The 22835-nt window shown below is 35.5% G+C and overlaps 1 protein-coding gene across 3 annotated transcripts in view; it reads right to left on the bottom strand.

The window, feature by feature from the left end:
• The window catches only part of SGCZ (sarcoglycan zeta), a gene marked incomplete at both ends in the record, with an annotated part of 903085 nt that overhangs the window by 74029 nt on the left and 806221 nt on the right, over window positions 1–22835 (bottom strand). For all 3 annotated transcript variants that reach the window (XM_082680528.1, XM_082680530.1, XM_082680529.1), the window contains one exon: window positions 18341–18428. In XM_082680528.1, the coding sequence (XP_082536654.1) occupies window positions 18341–18428 (88 nt within the window). The remainder of the gene's footprint in view (window positions 1–18340; window positions 18429–22835) is intronic.

Raw genomic sequence — 22835 nt, 5'->3', positions numbered from 1 at the left:
TAGGACACAGACAATCTATTCCTGAGTGGCTGTATCATTCTGCATCTCCAGCATCAGAGTGTACATGTTCCAGGAGCTCTGCATTCATTCCAGCACTTGGTACTGTCAGCATCTTTTATTTCAGTAATTGCAATTATTATGGTTTATGATTCCTCAGAGCTTTTAATGTGAAAATATGTATGATTAATAGGAAATATGTATGCTTAATGTCTCAGTGTATAACACTGAAGGCTTTATGCCCCAGATATATTTACCCACACTTCTCCAGTGTGGCTTAGGTTGTGAATAAATTTTGATTCCGTCAAAAGTAGTTCACAAATTGGGTGAGGAATGAGGCTGCAGGTGAGGAGAGGAAGGGGAGCCAATCACAAAGACTCAAGAAGACAGAGATATGGGGAAAGGGAGCTTATTCATTTAGAGCCGCCTGTCCCACAACCCTCCCCCGTAAAACACTTGTACGACTGGCCTGTGAATTATTTCCAGTAATATTCGTAGAATGATAAAGAATGGCAAAACAATGTAAGATTAGAAATAAGAGATTTTGTTCTAGATACTGTGACATGAGAGAAGGTGAGTTCCGAAAAGTCTGAGTTGTTAACATGCTTTAATTCCTTGGGAAGGGGTAAAGGAGGATGGAATATTAAACATACATCAGACTGATGTGTTTGTGAGCATTTAGAAAACAAAGCAGCAGGCATATGACCTCAGGATGGAAGATTCAAAACAAGCCATGCCAAGATCATTACATGAAGGGAATGTATAGGAGCAGATATTACCGATTTCAGGCAAATACAAGGCAAAATATCTAAAGATAATATTGTGGAAAGGCTGCAAGTGAATTCAAAGCTGATTAAATACTTTAACCAATGAATGTAGATTAAGGGATTGATAGTAATCTTAAGGTAGTTTTAAGACACTTTGGGAACGTTTCCTCATTAGAAGGAGGGTGTTGTCCAAAGTCCAATAAATACTTGGAAACAGAAGAACTGCTCTGGTTTATTTTTTCCCTTGTTCCTATACTCAATTTTCTATTCCCACTTCCCTTTATTTTTCTGATGTATGCATTATCTGACTTGGAATTTCTCCAAAATAACACATAAAAATAGAGACATAATCCAAAGTGAATCTCAAGCGAAAAAAGCTAATGTAGTTGATAGACCTAGACCATTATAAGTAAGGGCCCCTGATGGTTTATCTCCCTCTATTCCATGACTGGGCAATTAGGATTGTTCTTCAGTAGTCTGGGTTTGGCTGTGATGTCATCTAAGGCCCCTAATGCTGAAGTAAATAATCTACTGTGTACAGACGGAGCCCTAAATTTTATTTAGCTTCCTACCACCAGACGTTTTCCGATAATTAGTCTCATAACCTTACATTTGTGAACAGTGTGCCCTATTAACCACATTTCCAAAGACCAACACAAAATTGGCCAACACAAAATTGCATGTTCCATAAGTCAATTACATATGAAACTCAAATACACCTGCAGTTCTGAGGTCCCACAAATGGAGCCTCATTAAAAACAAAGCTTGGCTCAGTGCATAAACTGTAGACTTGTTAATTCCAGGCAAGTCATATAGCTATAACGCTAATGAAATATCTAAAATATGAAGGCAGAAACCACTCTTTTGCTATTTTGTTTATTCTACTTTTATCCTTTAATGAGCTCTCTAATATATCATTTTAAAAATTTCATTACAACTTCTTAATATTAAAATTGAAACACTGAGCTATAGTCATAACATATTTTGAATAACTTTATGTAATCATAGAATGAATAAAATGATTATCCACCTCGTCAGTGCTTTCCTCAGTATTACAAAGTTAGAAACACTTAACAAGTTCTTGCATTATATTTGTTGAAAAAATCTATATAATCTCCTTTTATCATTATATAAGGAGATGGACTGGCGTGGGAGTGCTAAGATGGAGGAGTCTGCCACTTTTACACCATTAATATTAGTAGAATTACCATATTTCATCTTATCCTCTCTCATGCCTAAATATTCAACACTAGATTTATTTCTTTGACAACTAAGGGCATTATTACCAAAGACTATATTTTGAAATATATATTTTGCCTGGAAGGGGAGAAAGTTCAAAGACATTTTCCTGTCAATCAAAGCATTGTCATCCACTGACAATTCTAGTTGATGAACTACCCATGGTTCTGAGAAGTGGAGGCTGACACCTTGCAGGGCTGGCCTTAGAACCATAACACAGAGCACTGTTAAGTGGAGCTGGCCTAGCAGAATTGTAATGATTGACCCCAGACTAAGGCACTGAGTGCCTGGAAGAGAAGGAGGATGGAGGCCAGCACAGGAGGGACATGACTAGCCAAACCATTCATTTCAGAAAATGGTCTAGGTTCTCCAGGAAGAAACATTCTTGGTAATTATTACTTTATTATGTTTTAAAATATAATACTTAGAAATAAAAAATTATGTTTTATACAACATACATATATGTTATAAAGTATCAATAAATAAAAAGCCATGAAAATAGACAGCTAGTGGGAAGCAGCTGCATAGCACAGGGAGATCAGCTTGGTGCTTTGTGAACACCTAGAGGGGTGGGATAGGGAGGGTGGGAGGGAGATGCAACAGGGAGTAGACATGGGGATATATGCATATGTATAGCTGATTTACTTTGTTACACAGCAGAAACTAACACACCATTGTAAAGCAATTATACTCCAATAAAGATGTTAAAAAAAAGCCATGATTTCACCATAAAAAAAAAAACCAGAAAGATTCTTGGTATGCCTTGATTCTGCACTTCTAAATATACAAATACTTGAGAATTAAACTAAATACTTGAGACAATGCATTTTTCTCTTTTTAAGGTAATAACAAGCAGTAACTTCAAAAGGTAGCATAATGATTCAGGTTGTTAACACATGATATAAAATACTGTGATATAATGTTTCAAAACATGTACATTATTGTCTTTTCTTCAGGCATTATAATTCTCTTTATACCTGAGTTACACCAATTTAGGGTCCTAATTTATAAGAATACCATCTTTTTCCTAATATCACGGCATCTATTTTCCCAAACTGATTAATTAATATTAAACTAATTGGTAGTTTAATTAATATCAATGAATGAATTAATAATGAACTAAAGAATCAACAACGTATTTAATCACTTAAAATGTGTAATATTAATCCTAAGTGTTGTGTTGATTCACTCTTCCAAGATTTGCACAACCCATTTTACATAAAGTATTCATCCTTATTAAGTTGTCCCAGACTATTACAGCATTTTCTAAGTTAAAAAAAAAAATGAGTCAATGACAAATAACATAAATTTGGTACGTGAGAATAATCTGTAACCTTCTACTTTTTGTATGTCCTACACCACATCTGCAGTCAATTAAGTGATCCCCAGGTGTTCACAGTAACTGCTTTAATGCAAGATTACATGCCACTTTAGGACTCTTTAAATATTTATTATAAAACCCTCATCTACATTTTTCTCCATTCATTTAGAGAAAAAACATGCTGATGTTTAGTATCGACAAAAATAAGCTGATTGCACTTGTTGAATTATTTTGTAGATTAGCTTTCATTAAAAAAAACTTTTCTATAAGCCAAAATTTGATGAAAGAATGAAAACATAATATGCTGATTAGTTGTGCTTATTTGCAGTCTTCATTTTAAATGAAAAATATGTACTTATAATTTGGGGCTAAGATGTCAATAATCAAATTAGATGTCATTTTTTTTTTTTTTCCCCCCGGTACGAGGGCCTCTCACTGTTGTAGCCTCTCCCGTTGCGGAGCACAGGCTCCGGATGCACAGGCCCAGCGACCATGGCTCATGGGCCCAGCCACTCCGTGGCATGTGGGATCTTCCCGGTCCGGGGCGCGAACCCATGTCCCCTGCATCGGCAGGCGGACTCTCAACCACTGTGCCACCAGGGAAGCCCTAGATGTCATTTTTGTCAGGAGTGTGGAATATGGGGAATTTAATGGACCAGAGGATTTATCAACCAATTTCTTTCTTTAAAGGCAAAAAAATAATTTTTCACTTTTAGACCTGGAACAGCAAAAAACCATGGAGACAATCTCATATAATAATCCTTTTATAGATAAGGAAAATAAAACCCAGAGGCTTGGTCAAGTGTACACAATTATTTACAGGTAGATTTAATAAAATTTACAATTACTAACATATACATGATGCGTACTATGCTCCAGGAAGTGTTCCTAGCAATTCACATATATTTACTTATTTAATTCTCACATCTGCTGTATAAGATGAGTGCTTGTATTATCCCCATGGAAGCTTGGAGAGGATGCCCTGAGTAACTTGCATAAGGTCACAGAGTTGGAAGTGATACATCTAGGATTTAGCTGGCTCCTGAATCTACGTTATTCACTATAAAAATGTAATTTCTTCCTAAAACTAGCTTCTGAGGAAATTACGATTTCTAGGTGAACATACCCTTCTACAACATTTTGATATATTACATAATTCATATGATTATCTTCATAATAGTATTAGGGAAAATTGATATATTCCTATATTTTAACGATTATTTTCATTGAACTTATGCTCTGATTTTTTTGGTTTCTAAAACATCTCTTAGTAACTAGTCACAATAAAAATACCTTTCTAGCAAGCATGTTTTGTGTCTGATATGGTGAAATCTTTGGATATATAGATTAACTTAAGTCTGTGGAACATTAAAAACATGCTCAGTGGTTTCAACAATCTAATACACACTAAGTGTTTATTAAATTCTTACTAGTAACAGTTCCCTTAAAATTATGTGATTGTACTCACTGCTTGCATTACTGAGTTTTTATTTTGCTGTGATAGGTGGCCAGCAAGGATTTTTGGAAAAGCTTCAAGACAAATTAGTTTGTAGCATATTGCATGAAATAAAATGCTCATGTGTCAGTGAAGCCTGCTGTGTGTGGTAGTAGACTTAGAAATGTTTCTTTAAAGTTGTACTGGGTTTACTTCCCAGAACTTTCCTTGTACCAGTTCTGTGGGGAGGCCTGTGTGCTGTGCTGGGCTGGGCTGTGTGTGTGTGTGTGTGTGTGTGTGTGTGTGTGTGTGTGTGTGTGTCTGTCTTGGATGTTGGGGGATGTACTGAGGTGGGCAGAGGCATCAACACAGTTAAGAGACTTAGGGTTTTCAGTTTTTACTAAAGGATGTCAATTTTATCATCGGTTCACTTTATTTCTGAAATGAAAAGAGCCAGCAAAAATCACTAACTATTTGGGCTCTCACCCCATTTGACCAATTATAAGCCTGGATGAAAGTATATGTCAATTAAGGAATATTTAAAAGACACACATATGATTTCTTGCAGATAAATCTAGATTCTCATCGTTGAATTAAGTTGAACCAGTAAACATGTTTTATTTCTTGCCCCCTACAATGATTTTATCTAACTGCATTTTGCTGTTGTGTTCTCAGCCTTCTTTAAAGCACTCTGCCAGAGTATTAGCAGACCCAATGCTTCTTTTGATATAGAGTTGCTAAAAATAGTCTACAATATGTCATCTCGTTTTCTTTCTGTTAAACTATTGTAACTTTTGTTCAGTGTATGTGAGGAAAAATACCGGGTTTCCCATAAGATGTTTAGATGTTTTCTCCTTAAATATAGTGGGATCATGTCATTAGTCACATTTCCCTTTACACCTTTACTACTGGAAAGGTCAATGCAGTTTAATCAATCTCTTGATAGGATACAAATAGCTTTCCTATGGATAAACAATGTACTAATTTTAACGTAATTTTGTATGTTAGTCCATTTTTACTTATCTCCTTATAAACTTAATGTATCTCAAAAGTGATTGTTTCATCCTATAGACTGTATTATTCATGTATATTGACCCAAAATGGTAAGAAAACAAATAAAAATATATTTGCCTTACAGAATCCTAATGTGAGGATTGTTTACCAAGCTCATCTTCTCTAAACAAGAATAAAACAAATTTGATTTTTAAGTGTGTAGCTGATCGACAGCCCCTGGAAAAGGCAAAGGACTGGTACTGACACCTCTCTTCGGGCACATAGGCTGCTTATATGTCCCACTCCCTGTCCGGCTCCCTCATAAATCCCCTTAAGGTGATGAAGGAAAGCGCCTCAGACTTCAGAAGAAACCACAGTTGACCCTGCTGCAGAAGCTGTCCATAACTGTTTTCATTATTATATGGTATTTAATCCTCAAAATTTGAAATATGAAAAGAAAATTAGCACTAAATGTAAATACTTTGTTTAATTTCTTGCAAATAACATTCTTTCTTATTACATTAAGACAACCATGACTTTGGGCACTGAAGAAGTATGGAAGAAAGAAAAAATGAGGAGTTATTGATTGTAATTAAGGTTTTTTATATAATTTGGTATGTCACTGATTTTTGATAAATGGAATTAAGAATATCAAAGACAATAATAGCTAGCAGTTCCTAGGAGTTAATTGATTCTCCTATATGTGTTGATCACTCAAAAAGGAAAATTATGATGACATATGAGATTCCATTTGAAGCATATGGTTGTGATTTTAAACACATTTTAAAAGTAAAATTTTAGAACAATGACATTACAATTATTTAATACACAATTCGTCTTAATGTTTTACTGGGATAATGATAGACACGGCATCGTGGAACTTATCATGTTTATGACACAGGCCCACATAACAGCCATGCTAGGTTGCTCAAACATCATTGTTTGTGACTGAAATTTAAATGAGGGAGGCTACCAAATAAAAAGAATTAAAAACATAAACTAGTTCTACACATTACTATCATTCCTTGTTCAACTTTTCAATTATTCTTCCTTTTACTTTTATCCTCCAGGTATAGACTGATGACAGAAGGCGTAAGAGAAGGAAAAAAAACTTATTACTTTTCAGCCATTGCTTTTTCAAAGATAAATAATGCTTTGTAATGGAATGTAAGAAAAAGCAACATATAATTTTCATACCTTAATCAAATTGGCTAAGAGTTACTGAAAACCTTGTTTTGCTGAAATCAACATTTATATTGTTTAAACTACTTATGAAAGTAGTTTAAATATTTTCTATTATTGATCAATGTAATATTATTGTTAAATAAAAGATAACTCATTATCTGAATCATACCGTGGGAAAGGTTATTACATTTTTAGCAAATCCAATTCCTACAGCATTAATTATCACTATTATCAGTATTATGAACATTGTCTATATCAAAACTACATGACAATATTTCATCTGCACTTCCCTAAGGAAATGATTTTTATTCTATATATCACATTGTAGCAGTTTCTTAAGAGACTATAATAAGCTTCACAATAATGGTGCATAATTCACATATTTTATCTAAGTTATTTGATGGAAATGTCCTGAAAAATATAAAATATAGTACTATCAACACATATGAACATATAACACTTAATATCACACACTGTTTTTGTCACTTATATAAAAAAGGAATGTCCTGCTAGCATAGTAATTACAGATTGAAAAATAGAAAATTTGACCTGGAGAAGGATTCTGAGAATTAAGTTCTTGTTGGTTTTCAAGGAGTCTGAACTCCTGGGATTCCGTACTTTCTTAAACTACTTCCCCCAAACAATCCGATACCTCTCTTTCAGCTTTATTCTAAGAAGAGAAATTTGTAAGAAGAAATCTGGAGTTCATTCATCTTCTCCTACCTTATGAAGGTCATAAGAAATTAGAGTCTTGGAGGAGCTCCAAGATGGAAGAAGAGTAACACTTGGAGATCAACTTCCTTTCCACAAATACATCAGAAATACATCTACATGTGGAACAGCTCCTACAGAACACCCACTAGAACGCTGGCAGAAGACCTCAGACCTCCCAAAAGGCAAGAAACTCCCCACGTACCTGGGTAGGGCAAAGAAAAAAGAAAAAACAGAGACAAAAGACTAGGGACGGGACCGCACCAGTGGGAGGGAACTGTGAAGGAGGAAAGGTTTCCACACACTAGAAGCCCCTTTGCGGGCGGAGACTGCGGGTGGCGGACGGGGGAAGCTTCGGAGCCACGGAGGAGAGCGCAGCCACAGAGGTGCGGGAGGCAAAGCAGAGAGTTTCCCGCACAGAAGATTGGTGCCGACCGGCACTCACCAGCCCGAGGGGCTTGTCTGCTCACCCGCCGGGGTGGGCGGGGCTGGGAGCTGAGGCTCGGGCTTCAGAGGCCGGACCCCAGGGAGAGGACTGAGGTTGGCGGCGTGAACACAGCCTGTGGGGTTAGTGCACCACGGATAGCCGGGAGGGAGTCCGGGGAAAAGTCTGGAGCTGCTGAAGAGGCAAGAGACTTTTTCTTGCCTCTTTGTTTCCTGGTGCGCGAGGAGAGGGGATTCAGAGCGCTGCTTAAAGAAGCTCTAGAGACGGGCGTCAGCCGCGGCTATTAGGGCGGATCCCAGAGACGGGAATGAGACCCTAAGGCCGCTGCTGCTGCCACCAAGAAGCCTGTGTGCGAGCACAGGTCACTATCCACGCCTCCCCTCACGGGAGCCTGTGCAGCCTGCCACTGCCAGGGTCCCGGGATCCAGGGAAACTTCCCCGGTAGACCATACAGCGTGCCTCAGGCTGGTGCAAAGTCACGTCGGCCTCTGCCCCGCAGGCTCGCCCCACATCCGTACTCCTCCCTCCCCCAGGCCTGAGTGAGCCAGAGCCCCCGAATCAGCTGCTCCTTTAACCCCGTCCTGTCTGAGCGAAGAACAGATGCCCTCAGGCGACCTACACTTAGAGGCGGGGCCAAATCCAAAGCTGAACCCCGGAGAGCTGTGTGAACAAAGAAGAGAAAGGGAAATCTCTCCCAGCAGCCTCAGGAGCAGCGGATTAAATCTCCACAATCAACTAGATGTACCCTGCATCTCTGGAATACCTGAATAGACAACGAATCATCCCACACTGAGGAGGTGGACTTTGGGAGCAAAGATATATATATATATATATATATATATTTTTTTTTTTCCCTTTTTCTCTTTTTATGAATGTGTATGTGTATGCTTCTGTGTGTGATTTTGTCTTTACAGCTTTACTTTTACCATTTGACCTACGGTTCTGTCTGTCCGTTATTTATTTTTTTTTACTTTTTAAAAATGTTTTCTTAATAATTATTTTTTATTTCAATAACTTTATTTTATTTTGTTTTATTTTATTTTATTTTATCTCCTTTCTTTCTTTCCTTCTTTCCTCCCTCCCTCCCTCCCTCCCTCCCTCCCTCCCTCTCTCTCTCTCTCTCTCTCTCTCTCTCTTTCTTTCTTTTTTTCTATCTTTCGTATATTTTCTCCCTTTTATTCTGAGCTGTGTGGGTGACAGGCTCTTTGTACTCCCGCCAGGCTTCAGGGCTGTGCCTCTGAGGTAGGAGAGCCAAGTTCAGGACATTGGTCCACAACAGACCTACCAGTTCCACATAACATCAAATGGCAAAAATTTCCCAGAGATCTCCATCTCTATACCAAGACCCAGCTCCACTCAACGACCAACAAGCTACAGTGCTGGCCACCCTATGTCAAACAGCTAGCAAGACAGGAACACAACCCCACCCATTAGCAGAGAGCCTGCCTAAAATCATAATAAGGCCACAGATACCCCAAAACACACCACCAGACGTGGACCTGCCCACCAGAAAGACAAGATCCAGCTTCATCCACCAGAACACCAGTCCCCTCCACCAAGAAGCCTACACAGCCCACTGAAACAACCTTAGCCACTGGGGGCAGACACCAAAAACAACAGGAACTACAAACCTGCAGCCTGCGAAAAGGAGACCCCAAACACAGTAAGTTAAGCAAAATGAGAAGACAGAGAAACACACAGCAGATGAAGGAACAAAGTAAAAACCCACCAGACCTAACAAATGAAGAGGAAATAGGCAGTCTACCTGAAAAGGAATTCAGAATAATTATAGTAGAAATGATACAAAATCTTGGAAATAGAATGGAGAAAATACAAGAAATGTTTAAAAAGGAACTAGAAGAATGAAAGAGCAAACAAACAGAGATGAACAACACAATAAATGAATTTAAAAATTATCTAGAAGGGATCAATAGCAGAATAACTGAGGCAGAAGAACGGATAAGTGACCTGGAAGATAAAATAGTGGAAATAAGTACTGCAGAGCAGAATAAAGAAAAAAGAATGAAAAGAATTGAAGACAGACTCAGAGACCTCTGGGACAACATTAAACACACCAACATTCGAATTATAGGGGTCCCAGAAGAAGAAGAGAAAAAGAAAGGAAATGAGAAAATATTTGAAGAGATTATAGTTGAAAACTTCCCTAATATGGGAAAGGAAATAGTTAATCAAGTCCAGGAAGCACAGAGAGACCCATACAGGATAAATCCAAGGAGAAACACGCCAAGACACATACTAATCAAACTATCAAAAATTAAATACAATGAAAAAATATTAAAAGCAGCAAAGGAAAAACAAAAAATAACACACAAGTGAATCCCCGTAAGGTTAACAGATGATCTTTCAGAAGAAACTCTGCAAGCTAGAAGGGAGTGGCAGGACATATTTAAAGTGATGAAGGAGAAAAACATACAACCAAGATTATGCTACCCAACAAGGATCTCATTCAGAATTGATGGAGAAATTAAAACCTTTACAGACAAGCAAAAGCTAAGAGAATTCAGCACCACCAAAGCAGCTTTACAACAAATACTAAAGGAACTTCTCTAGGCAGGAAACACAACAGAAGGAAAATACCTACAATAACAAACACAAAACAATTAAGAAAATGGTAATAGGAACATACATATTGATAATTACCTTAAATGTCAATGGATTAAAGGCTCCAACCAAAAGACGTAGACTGGCTGAATGTATACAAAAACAAGACCCATATATATGCTGTCTACAAGAGACCCACTTCAGACCTATGGAAAAAGATGGAAAAAGATATCCCATGCAAATGGAAATCAAAAGAAAGCTGGAGTAGCAATTCTCATATCAGACAAAATAGACTTTAAAACAAAGACTATTACAACAGACAAAGAAGAACACTACATAATGATCAAGGGATCGATCCAAGAAGAAGATATAACAATTGTAAATATTTATGCACCCAACATAGGAGCACCTCAATGCATAAGGCAAATACTAACAACCATAAAAGGGCAAATTGACAGCACCACAATCATAGTAGGGGACTTTAACACCCCACTTTCACCAATGGAAAGATCATGAAAATGAAAATAAATAAGGATACAAAAGATTTAAATGATACAGTAGACCGGATAGATTTAATTGATATTTATAGGACATTCCATACAAAAACAGCAGATTACACTTTCTTCTCAAGTGAGCACGGAACATTCTCCAGGATAGATCATATCTTGGGTCACAAATCAAGCCTTGGTAAATTTAAGAAAATTGAAGTCATATCAAGTATCTTTTCCGATCACAACACTATAAGACTAGGTATTAATTACAAGAAAAAATCTGTAAAAAATACAAACACATGGAGGCTAAATAATACACTACTTAATAACCAAGAGATCACTGAAGAAATCAAAGAGGAAATCAAAAAATACCTAGAAACAAATGACAATGAAAACACAATGACCCAAAACCTTTGGTATGCAGCAAAAGCAGTTCTAAGAGGGAAGTTTATAGCTATACAAGCCTACCTTAAGAAACAAGAAACATCTTAAATAAAAAACGTAACCTTACACCTAAAGCAATTAGAGAAAGAAGAAAAAAAACCCCAAAGTTAGCAGAAGGAAAGAAATCATAAAGATCAGATCAGAAATAAATGAAAAAGAAATGAAGGAAACGATAGCAAAGATCAATAAAACTAAAAGCTGGTTCTTTGAGAAGATAAAATTGATAAAGCATTACCCAGACTCATCAAGAAAAAAAGGGAGAAGACTCAGATCAACAGAATTAGAAAGGAAAAAGGAGAAGTAACAACAGACACCGCAGAAATATAAAGGATCATGAGAGATTACTACAAGCAACTATATGACAATAAAATGGACAATGTGGAAGAAATGGACAAATTTTTAGAAATGCACAACCTTCCCAGACTGAACCAGGGAGAAACAGAAAATATGAACAGACTAATCACAAGCACTGAAATTGAAACTGTGATTAAAAATCTTCCAACAAACAAAAGCCCAGGACCAGATGGATTCACAGGCGAATTCTTTCAAACATTTAGAAAAGAGATAACACCCATCCCTCTCAAGCTCTTCCAAAATATAGCAGAGGGAGGAACACTCCCAAACTCATTCTACGAGGCCACCATCACCCTGATACGAAAACCAGAAAGAAACCACAAAGAAAGAAAACTACAGGCCAACATTGCTGATGCACATAGATGCAAAAATCCTTAACAAAATATTGGCAAACAGAATCCAATAGCACATTAAAAGGATCATACACCATGATCAAGTGGGGTTTACCCCAAGAATGCAAGGATTCTTCAATTTACGCAAATCAATCAATGTGATACACCATATTAACAAATTGAAGAATAAAAACCATATGATGAACTCAATAGATGAAAAAGCTTTCGTCAGAATTCAACACCCATTTATGATAAAAACCCTCCAGAAAGTAGGCATAGAGGGAACTTTCCTCAACATAATAAAGGCCATATATGACAAACCCACAGCCAACATCATCCTCAATGGTGAAAAACTGAAACCATTTCCACTAAGATCAGGAACAAGACAAGGTTGCCCACTCTCAACACTATTATTCAACATAGTTTTGGAAGTTTTAGCCACAGCAATCAGAGAAGAAAAAGAAATAAAAGGAATCCAAACGGGAAAAGAAGAAGTAAAGCTGTCACTGTTTGCAGATGACATGATACTATACATAGAGAATCCAAAAGATGCTACCAGAAAACTACTAGAGCTAATCAATGAATTTGGTAAAGTAGCAGGATACAAAATTAATGCACAGAAACCTCTTGCATTCTTGTATACTAATGATGAAAAATCTGAAAGTGAAATTAAGGAAACACTCCCATTTACCACTGCAACAAAAAGAATAAAATACCTAGGAATAAACCTACCTAAGGAGACAAAATACCTGTATGCAGAAAATTATAAGACACTGATGCAAGAAATTAAAGATGATACAAATAGATGGAGAGATATACCATGTTTTTGGATAGGAAGAATCAACATTGTGAAAATGACTCTACTACCCAAAGCAATCTACAGATTCAATGCAATCCCTATCAAACTACCACTGGCATTTTTCACAGAACTAGATCAAAAAATTTCACAATATGTATGGAAACACAAAAGACCCTGAATAGCTAAAGCAATCTTGAGAAAGAAAAATGGAGCTGGTGGAATCAGGTTCCCTGACTTCAGACTATACTACAAAGCTACAGTAATCAAGATAGTATGGTATTGGCACAAAAACAGACATATAGATCAATGGAACAGGATAGAAAGCCCAGAGATAAACCCAGGCACATATGGTCACCTTATCTTTGATAAAGGAGACAAGAATATACAGTGGAGAAAAGACAGCCTCTTCAATATGTGGTGCTGGGAAAACTGTACAGGTACATGTAAAAGCATGTAATTAGAACACTCCTTCACACCATACACAAAAATAAACTCAAAATGGATTCAAGACCTAAATGTAAGGCTAGACACCATCAAACTCTTAGAGGAAAACATAGGTAGAACACTCTATGACATAAATCACAGCAAGATCCATTTTGACCCACCTCCTAGAGAAATGGAAATAAAAACAAAAATAAACAAATGGGACCTAATGAAATTTATGAGCTTTTGCACAGCAAAGGAAACCATAAACAAGACGAAAACACAACCCTGAGAATGGGAGAAAATATTTGCCAATGAAGCAACTGACAAAGGATTAATCTCCAAAATTTACAAGTAGCTCATGAGGCTCAATATCAAAAAAACAAACAATCCAATCCAAAATTGGGCAGAAGACCTAAACAGACATTTCTCCAAAGAAGAAACAGATTGCCAACAAACACTTGAAAGTGTGCTCAACATCATTAATCATTAGAGAAATGCAAATCAAAACTACAATGAGATATCATCTCACACCAGTCAGAAGGGCCATCATCAAAAAATCTACAAAAAATGAATGCTGGAGAGGGTGTGGAGAAAAGGGAACCCTCTTGCATTGTTGGTGGGAATGTAAATTGATACAGCCACTATGGAGAACAGTATGGAGGTTCCTCAAAAAACTAAAAATAGGGCTTTCCTGGTGGCGCAGTGGTCGAGAGTCCACCTGCCGATGCAGGGGACACGGGTTCGTGCCCTGGTCTGGGAAGATCCCACATGCCGTGGAGCGGCTGGGCCCATGAGCCATGGCCACTGAGCCTGCACATCCAGAGCCTGTGCTCCACAACGGGAGAGGCCACAACAGTGAGAGGCCTGCATACCTCAAAAAAAACAACAACAACAACTAAAAATAGAACTACCATATGACCCAGCAATACCACTACTGGGCATATTCCCTGAGAAAACCATAATTTAAAAAGAGTCATGTACCAAAATGTTCACTGCAGCTCTATGTACAATAGCCAGGACATGGAAGCAACCTAAGTGTCCATCAACAGATGAATGGATAAAGAAGTTGTGGCACATATATAGAATGGAATATTACTCAGCCATAAAAAGAAACAAAATTGAGTTATTTGTAGTGAGGTGGATGGACCTAGAGTCTGTCATAGAGAGTGAAGCCTGGAACCTTAAGCATACAACAATATTTGTCATTTTTAAAATTTACCCAAATTCTAAAAATGTTTAGTTTACAATGAAAAAATGTGGAAAAATATTCAAAGTAAGTCAGAAAGAGAAAGACATACCATATGGTAACACATATATATGGAAGCTGAGGGAAAAAAATAGAAAGTTCATGAAGAACCTAGGGCCAAGACAGGAATAAAGACACAGACATAGTAGAGAATGGACTTGAGGATATGGGGAGGGGGAAGGGTAAGCTGGGACAAAGTGAGAGAGTGGCATGGACATATATACACTACCAAACGTAAAATAGATAGCTAGTGGGAAGCGGCCACATAGCACAGGGAGATGAGCTAGGTTCTTTGTGACCACCTAGAGGGGTGGGATAGGGAGGGTGGGAGGGAGACACAAGAGGGAGGAGATAGGGGGATATAGGTATATGTATAACTGATTCACTTCGTTATAAAGTAGAAACTAACACACCATTTTAAAGCAATTATGCTCCAATAAAGATGTTAAAAATATATAAATAAAAAATAAAACAAATGAGAGTCAAAAAGAAATTACAGTCTTAAATTTCATAGGGAGATTCTGATATATCAGAAATTTACATAAAGCCTGGCACTTTAAGCATACAACAATATTTGTCATTTTTAAAATTTACCCAAATTCTAAAAATGTTTCGTTTTAGTTTTGATTATGTCTGAGCTGGCATATATATAAAATATTTTATTTGCCTTATTGGATTATAAATAATCTGGTTTCATATTCTTAGAGTGAGTTTGGATTAGAATTAACACACCGGTCTGCCTAGGCCATGGACTACACGTATCCCCGAGAACTGGATCAGTAGGAAGGTAGACTTGTAAACAAAACTAGAAGGGCAGAGTACAAGGGCAGTGGATATTTGCTTGGCTGAACAACCTTATATGTATTTTTGAGAAAAATGTTACAAGTAGCTACTGATAAGGGAAATTTTCTTTTCCCATTTACAATGAAAATAAAATGTGGAAAAATATTCAAAGTCTGTCACATTGGTAGAATTGACTATACTTTCCTAATCATGATTGATAGATTTAGGGTACAGATTAGAATTTTTTTACCTAGACAGTGAAGAATAACTGAATTTATTTTCCATAAATATTAGTCTATTTTGCAGTAGCATATTTTTTTAAATATTGCCAAGTAATGTCATGCCTAAACTACAATCAAGACCATGCCCCTAAACAAAAACTGAAAGAATGCAAAAAAGGAAATAGGAAAAGAGGCTTAAAACAGTTACTTTATGTCAATATAATTAAAAATGAATCCTGACTGAATACATTGCTTGAATCCATCCATTTATCTCTTCAAATTCTACCTAAAGATAATTTTATCATGACATGATTAAAACATTATCCACACATCAGGCACACTTTCTGTGATGCGTTTTGTAGTATATCTTTGTAACAGTATTATAATCCAGCATGTATTCCTCAACTACTATCCCAGAGACACATTGGATAGAAAAGCATCATGAAATTTTTCACATGATAGCAATGTATTTGTAACTTAAGTGATACCAAAAATTACAATCACCATCATCCAAATAATAACCAATTCGAGATTTAATTGCCTAAGATTTGCAGACAATGAAATTGCCCCAATTCTTATGTATGATTCTAAATAAATGTCCGTATCTCTATTTTAGAGATGAGAAAAGTGAGTCTCCAAGAGATAATTATTGTTTTGGAGTCCCATATGGTTTGACTCCAAAAATGAATACATTATCCCTGACCTACTCCCCTTTATCTACTTCTTCCTTTGTTCTCTGTATGTTTATTGAAACATACAAAGCAGTGAAAAGATGGAGGTCACCAACAGTACACTCAGAGGACCAGGATATTAAACAGTTTTCAGCTTAAGCCTCACTGGAATGAGTATGTTTCTATCCACAGAAATAAGATGCTGCATCATTAAATAGACTTGCTTCATTTAAAACTAAGCTTAATCTTTCTCCCTAACCTATCACCCTTCCTGTTCCTCTTCATTCTTCTCTCTTTCTTTTCGTGTAATTGGAAAATATTGATTCTACGTTAAAATCAACTTGGAACAGTGGTTGAAAACACAATCACAATACTATTATTCTTTATTTACTGCAGGAAAGCAGGTAGCAAAATGTAAATGGTATTTGATTATCCTTCATAAAATCAAACAGCCGCTTTGCTCTATAAGGTAGTACAGTAGTTATGTAGTGATTGCATGTGTCAGTGGACATTGGTATATGGTCTTTGCGTATTTAATTTACAGGTTGGCATTTCCACTATGGACGTTTTTTTATTTTTTTTAACCAAGAAAAGGATGCAGAATAAAGTTCTATCTAGCTAAAGAGTTCTCAACATTAAAAAAAATATGATATGGAAAATCTGCCCAGTTTAGGCCTGTTTCTGCAGTTCCAACATAGCAATAGTAAATTGGCATGGACATTTAAATTAAGCACCTGGTGCTTCTGAATCAGTTCTGTGTCCACAGACACATTTCTTTTCTCTAATTTTTAATCCATTTATCTACAGCCCCCCCCTTGTAATTGATATCATGTCACAAAATACTATCAAATGTAGCAATTGATAGGTATCTACTGACCAACTTTTATAACGTAAATAAAATGCAAAATAAAATTTAATAATTATAATAAAATGCAATTATATTTTTTCAAAATACGCAAATGCCACAATGTAAGTTTCACTTTTGGCTTCATTAAAGTGAGTAACATCAAAAAGTGTTTCATATACCTAGAAATAAGTGGACAGAATCAAGTTCATGTTTATAAATCTCACATTTCATATGTCATACTCTTGTAATTTAATTAGAAATACTGGAAACATACATTTGCATTAGATGATGATTAATTTCTCAAGATAAGGATAACTCAGCCCTCAAAATTGCAATTTACTCTTTATAATATACTATCACACATATACAATATCCGTAAGTATTAGGTAATTTTCCCACAGAAAAATACAGTATTTTAAAAATATTCTAGTAATTACACACAAATCAAGTCTTTGTATCATTTTACATAATTACAACTGACTTTTAGTTTCCCTTTTTTCTTATAAAAATTCAGTCAAATAATAATGCCACTAACGAATCTCTAAATTAATTTTTTGACAATATGAGAAAACATTCGTAATATTTTATCATAAACTTATATTTACAACTTCTAAACCCTATAAACCTTAAGATATATATAATTTCAACATCAAATTTATAAGTAATTGATCAATGTTAAGATTTTTTATATTCAATTACTGTATTATTTTTTCTAATTTTATAAGCAGATAAAGGATACATAGATGTTACATCTCATGTTTGTTTTAGCCTATTTACTATAATTTAACATATACTAGGGAGATATTGTTAGGAAAGTGGTACATTTCATAATTCAAGAGTAATAACAGCAAAATATACATAATTCAGTATCACAATAACATAATGACAAGAGTAACAATGACCATAGCTAGCCTATGACAAATCAAATCATGTGCAAGCTAATTGGGCTGGAATGGGATGCCTAAATATATATTAGAGAAATAATATACTTCTGCTTTTCCCAATTTAAACAACCACAGAGTTTTAAATGGAGTAAGATGGTATGAGCAATCTTTACCCCAAAGCACTCACCTACTGTCAGCTGTCCAGTTAACTGCCCCATGTGATTTCTTGCATTCACTGTTACATTCCTGTCAGACTGTAAGACCAGTGGACTATCCTGGGAAACATGTATAAAATAAAGAAATCAAATAAAAAATAGAAATATAGTCAAGATTTGATATATAAATTTATACTGCACTTGCTTGGGTATTATTAAAATTCTATTTCTTTGTTTTCTATTAGGCAGTTATTTTAACATCCCAAACATTGGTTGAACAACATAAAAAATATGGGTGCCTCATAATAACTATTTGACATAATAGGGACGTTTCCATTTTGGTAAATAGGAATTAACTACTCGATGCAAACATTTCCAACTCTACTGATGACTGCACATCACAGCTGTAGTAACCTCTCTCCTTGCCCCCCTCCCAGTGGCATAGATGCCTGCCTTTGGAGATATTTTAGACCCTATACAAATGGGGAAGTCACTTTTAAGCTGAACTTGCAACTTTCAGATCTCAGCTTAAATGTTACTTCCTTGAAAGTGCATCCCCTGATCACTGTAACTACAGATTCATTCAATCCCCAAACTCCCAATCTCCATTAATTTTGTTCAAAGCACTATCACAAGACAAATTTATTTTGCTAATGTATGTGTTTACTTGTTTTTTATTTGTTTCTGTCACAAGAGGAGATGTCCATGGGGCAGGGACTGTGGCAGTCACGTGTACACAATTTTATTCCCACTACTTAGCATACTGCTGAAGGAAAGCATTTACTAAGTGTTTATTGAATGGACAAATAAATTGTCATAATAAAATTGATATTACTTTATGTATCTAGATCATGGAGAAATGCTTTGTAAATCATAGGATGATTTAAGAAAGGAGGTATATAGAATAAAAGAGTATAACATTTTAGTACAAATAACCTTGGTTAGATGTTTACTTTTATCATTGATTTAGCACTTAAGAATAAAATATTTTACTGAAGACAATATCACTGCCTTAGGAACCTATGTATTAGGTATTGCCACTACCTGTCTCAAACAAGTAACTTACAACTGGCTACATTCTCATTTTTATTATCTAAAACAAGCATGGTGATCATTTACAAATTGTCCATTCATTCATTCAACAAAAGTATTCTGAGAATAATGAATATATTGAGTGCTCACTCTGTACGACATACAGGCTTGGAACATTTCAGGGATCAAAACATAAAATATTACCTGTCCTCATGGAGATTGTAATCTAGATATTGAAATTCTATGAAAATCTCTCCCAATACCATCCTCAACATGTAGGTGCTTTGTCACTTCTATGTCAATGTAAATACACAAGTGATTTCATACATGAGCCATATAAAAACTCTTTCGAGAAAAGAATTTGAAATTTGTGATTTGGATATACATAATAAAGATTTTATAGTTTTTTTCCCCTAAAGCTGTTTTGTCCCTTCTGACTATATGCAAAGCACTGAGCAAAGATACACACGCATACACACACACACACACACATACACAAACAAATGTTCCTTTAAAAGTGGGGTTTGCTAGTATGTCTAAACTAAGGCTTAATTTTTTAAAGTAATTTTCTGCATTTTCAAGAATAGATTTATTCTCTGAAGTGAGACACAGCTGTACAAAACCACGCTAATTTCATTCTGTCTCATCGCAACTCATTTATTTTTGCAACAAATCAAAAGTATTATACCTGCAGTTAAAAAAAAATCTAGTCCTTTTTGCATTGGTATTTCTAGGCTGCAGACGTTCATTTTTGAAAATATATGAAATATATTTAATTAATTCCCTCATTCCTTTCAAAGGGCGTATTCAAATTCTGTTTACAATATGGATTGTGGAGTAAGGACTATTTGCAAATAATTACAGTATACCCAGTAAGGATACTGCACAAAGAGAATGGCTAATTAAAGCACAAAAATATTTTATTTTAAACTGGCAAAATTAAATACATGTTGCCCCTATATTTAAAGAAGGAGCTTTGAATTAAATAAATTTAATTTGAATGTTAAGAAAGAACAGAAGCCTATAAAGCACCTCATGGTTCAAAACATTGTAAAAATATGTTGGTTGAATTTTCATTCATATATTTCAATATTTTCATGATATAAATATATGACTGTTGTTTAGATTTTTAAAAATTGATGACACTATATGCTCATATTTGAATTACTAAACATAAGTTTCTGTGAACTGTAGCATAAAAAAGCATAACCATTAGAATGTACACTATAAGAACTATGTAAGTATATTAAAATAAGTATTACTTTATTAAATATTTTAAGATGAGAGTAAAGTCCATTTTAAAAAGGCAATAAGTATTTAATTTGATTTACTAGAGAAAGAGCTCTGGGTTAGAATTGAGAGTTTCATCATCACGTCTCTTTGTTTACAACATATCAATCTTCTTTCTCTTACTCTAACCAGAGAGATCCTATTGAGGTTCTATCCCTGGCATTCTTTCCTTTTCATTACATGATTGCACCAAATTTCCCCTCTGAATTAAATTTTTGTATCTAGATTAAAATTCTACTATGGTAAAAACAGCAATCATTTTACTGACTAAAGCTATAAACATATAGCTATCAGAGGTCACAGACAATTCTTCACACTGTATTCAGGTGACATCAGTATGTTTTACTGATTTATTAAAATGTGATCAGCTGAACTGAGTCAAAATCGAGTAACTGTTGTTGGTAAACAAAATGCAATGCATGTAAGAGCATTGTTTTCACTGACGAATCACACTGTCCTTTCTGCATTATACTGATATATCACCCCGATGACATTTTTTGGGACTAGAACCATGGCTTATACATTTTAGGTCCACAGCATGACCTTTTACACAATATACACTCATATATTAATTATAACATGATTAATTAAAATATACATATGTGATAAAAAATATATGATAAGACTAAGAGCAACTCTTTCAATCAATCCTAAACAATTTATAAATCTTATCGCAAACACATTCTTAGGTGAAAATCAGTACCAAGAAATTACTTCTTACCAAAAAATTGACATTTAAGAAGGTTTCATATCTTCTTTCTTGTGTTCATTTCTCCAAAGGTCTCCATATAAGAAAATAACTTCCACTAATAAATCATTGGTTTTCACTCTTTTTAAAAAATATACCCTCTTCATGTTTCTTTATATTATAATTCTGTGCTCCAAACTTTGAAAACTAGGGTCTAGTTTCAGATATTAAAATAAACATATCAATACTCCTTATGGTTTATTCTTGCTGAGAACATGAAGGGGAGAAAAGTTATCTGGTAGTATTAACTCTCAAATAGAAATAAGATATGTAAGTCTATAAGGGTAAGTAAGTATTATTCTGCACAATATATTAGTATACATATCTCTTTTGGAGGAAGAAAAATTTCTTCTTTGAATTCAAATATTTTTCCTCCAAAACCAAGAAATCTCCTGTAGCAGGTATTTCACAGTTTTCTGGAGCTGACCTGCATCTTGGCTGCGACTCTAGGAAACATATTGGCCTTCTTACGCTTCTCTTGAGACAAAGGAGGTAGGTAATCCAGGGAGAGAGGCAATGGTACCATTAAGGGGGCCTGAGAGCCCTCTCTTACAATTCTTTTATGCTCACATTCTTTATGCGAAGGGCCTGCTTGTCACCTTGTTAATTGTTATAGAAAAATAATGCACTGTGTCCTCATTTCGATGTTGTTGATAGGCTATGCAAGTGACTGAGGGAAGAAAAAGATCTTTTTCTTCTTATTTCTATTATGTTCACCTTTGTTGATCAAAAATATTTACTAAGGGAAAAAAAGATCCTTTTCTTCTTATTTCTATTGTGTTCACCTTTGTTTATCACAAATATTTACTAAGGGCCTATGATGTGTCCAGCTGTCTGCTGGGTATGAAACAGAAAAAGGGTAGACAAACTTTCTTCTCTTATGTAGTTTAAAGCAGACAAACAATAAGCCAGGTATATAAAAAGAGAGAGAGAGAATGTTACTAGTAACAAGCTGCTGTGATAGAGACTTCTCTAACAAAGTATCAGTTACACTGATGAGAAGATGCTGTGCACTTATGCACATAAGATGTTATATGTATATCAGGCACTTCAGTTTCTGACATTCATAGGTTAACTATTAAATTGTAGTAGAAAGAGTAGTAGTAAGAAAAGCAACTAACATTTACTGGCACTTAGTCAATGCCAGACATACATGTAAAGATTTAAATACTTTACATATGTGAGCTCACCTACCTTTAAAGCTTAAAATAAAATCACCCATGAAAGAATCAGGAAATAAAGTGGTTGTAAGACAGACAGTGAACCCTGACTGTTTGAGTTCAAAGAGTGAGTCTGCCAAACACTGGCTTCTTGACTTGGCAAGTCAGTCAGCATCTCTCCCATCATTTCCTCATCTGTAAATAGGGTAATAATACATAATCTGTGGGCTTCTCATAAGGAATTAATAAGAACATGTATTAAAATGCTTAGATCAGTGCTTACTAGTCTTTGCTAAG

The sequence above is a fragment of the Grampus griseus genome, assembly GCF_964374135.1.
Source record: "Grampus griseus genome assembly, chromosome: 21".
Classification (NCBI taxonomy): Eukaryota; Metazoa; Chordata; class Mammalia; order Artiodactyla; family Delphinidae; genus Grampus; species Grampus griseus.
The sequence above is the reverse complement of the archived record's forward strand: the minus strand, read 5'-3'. Positions and strand labels throughout refer to the sequence as shown.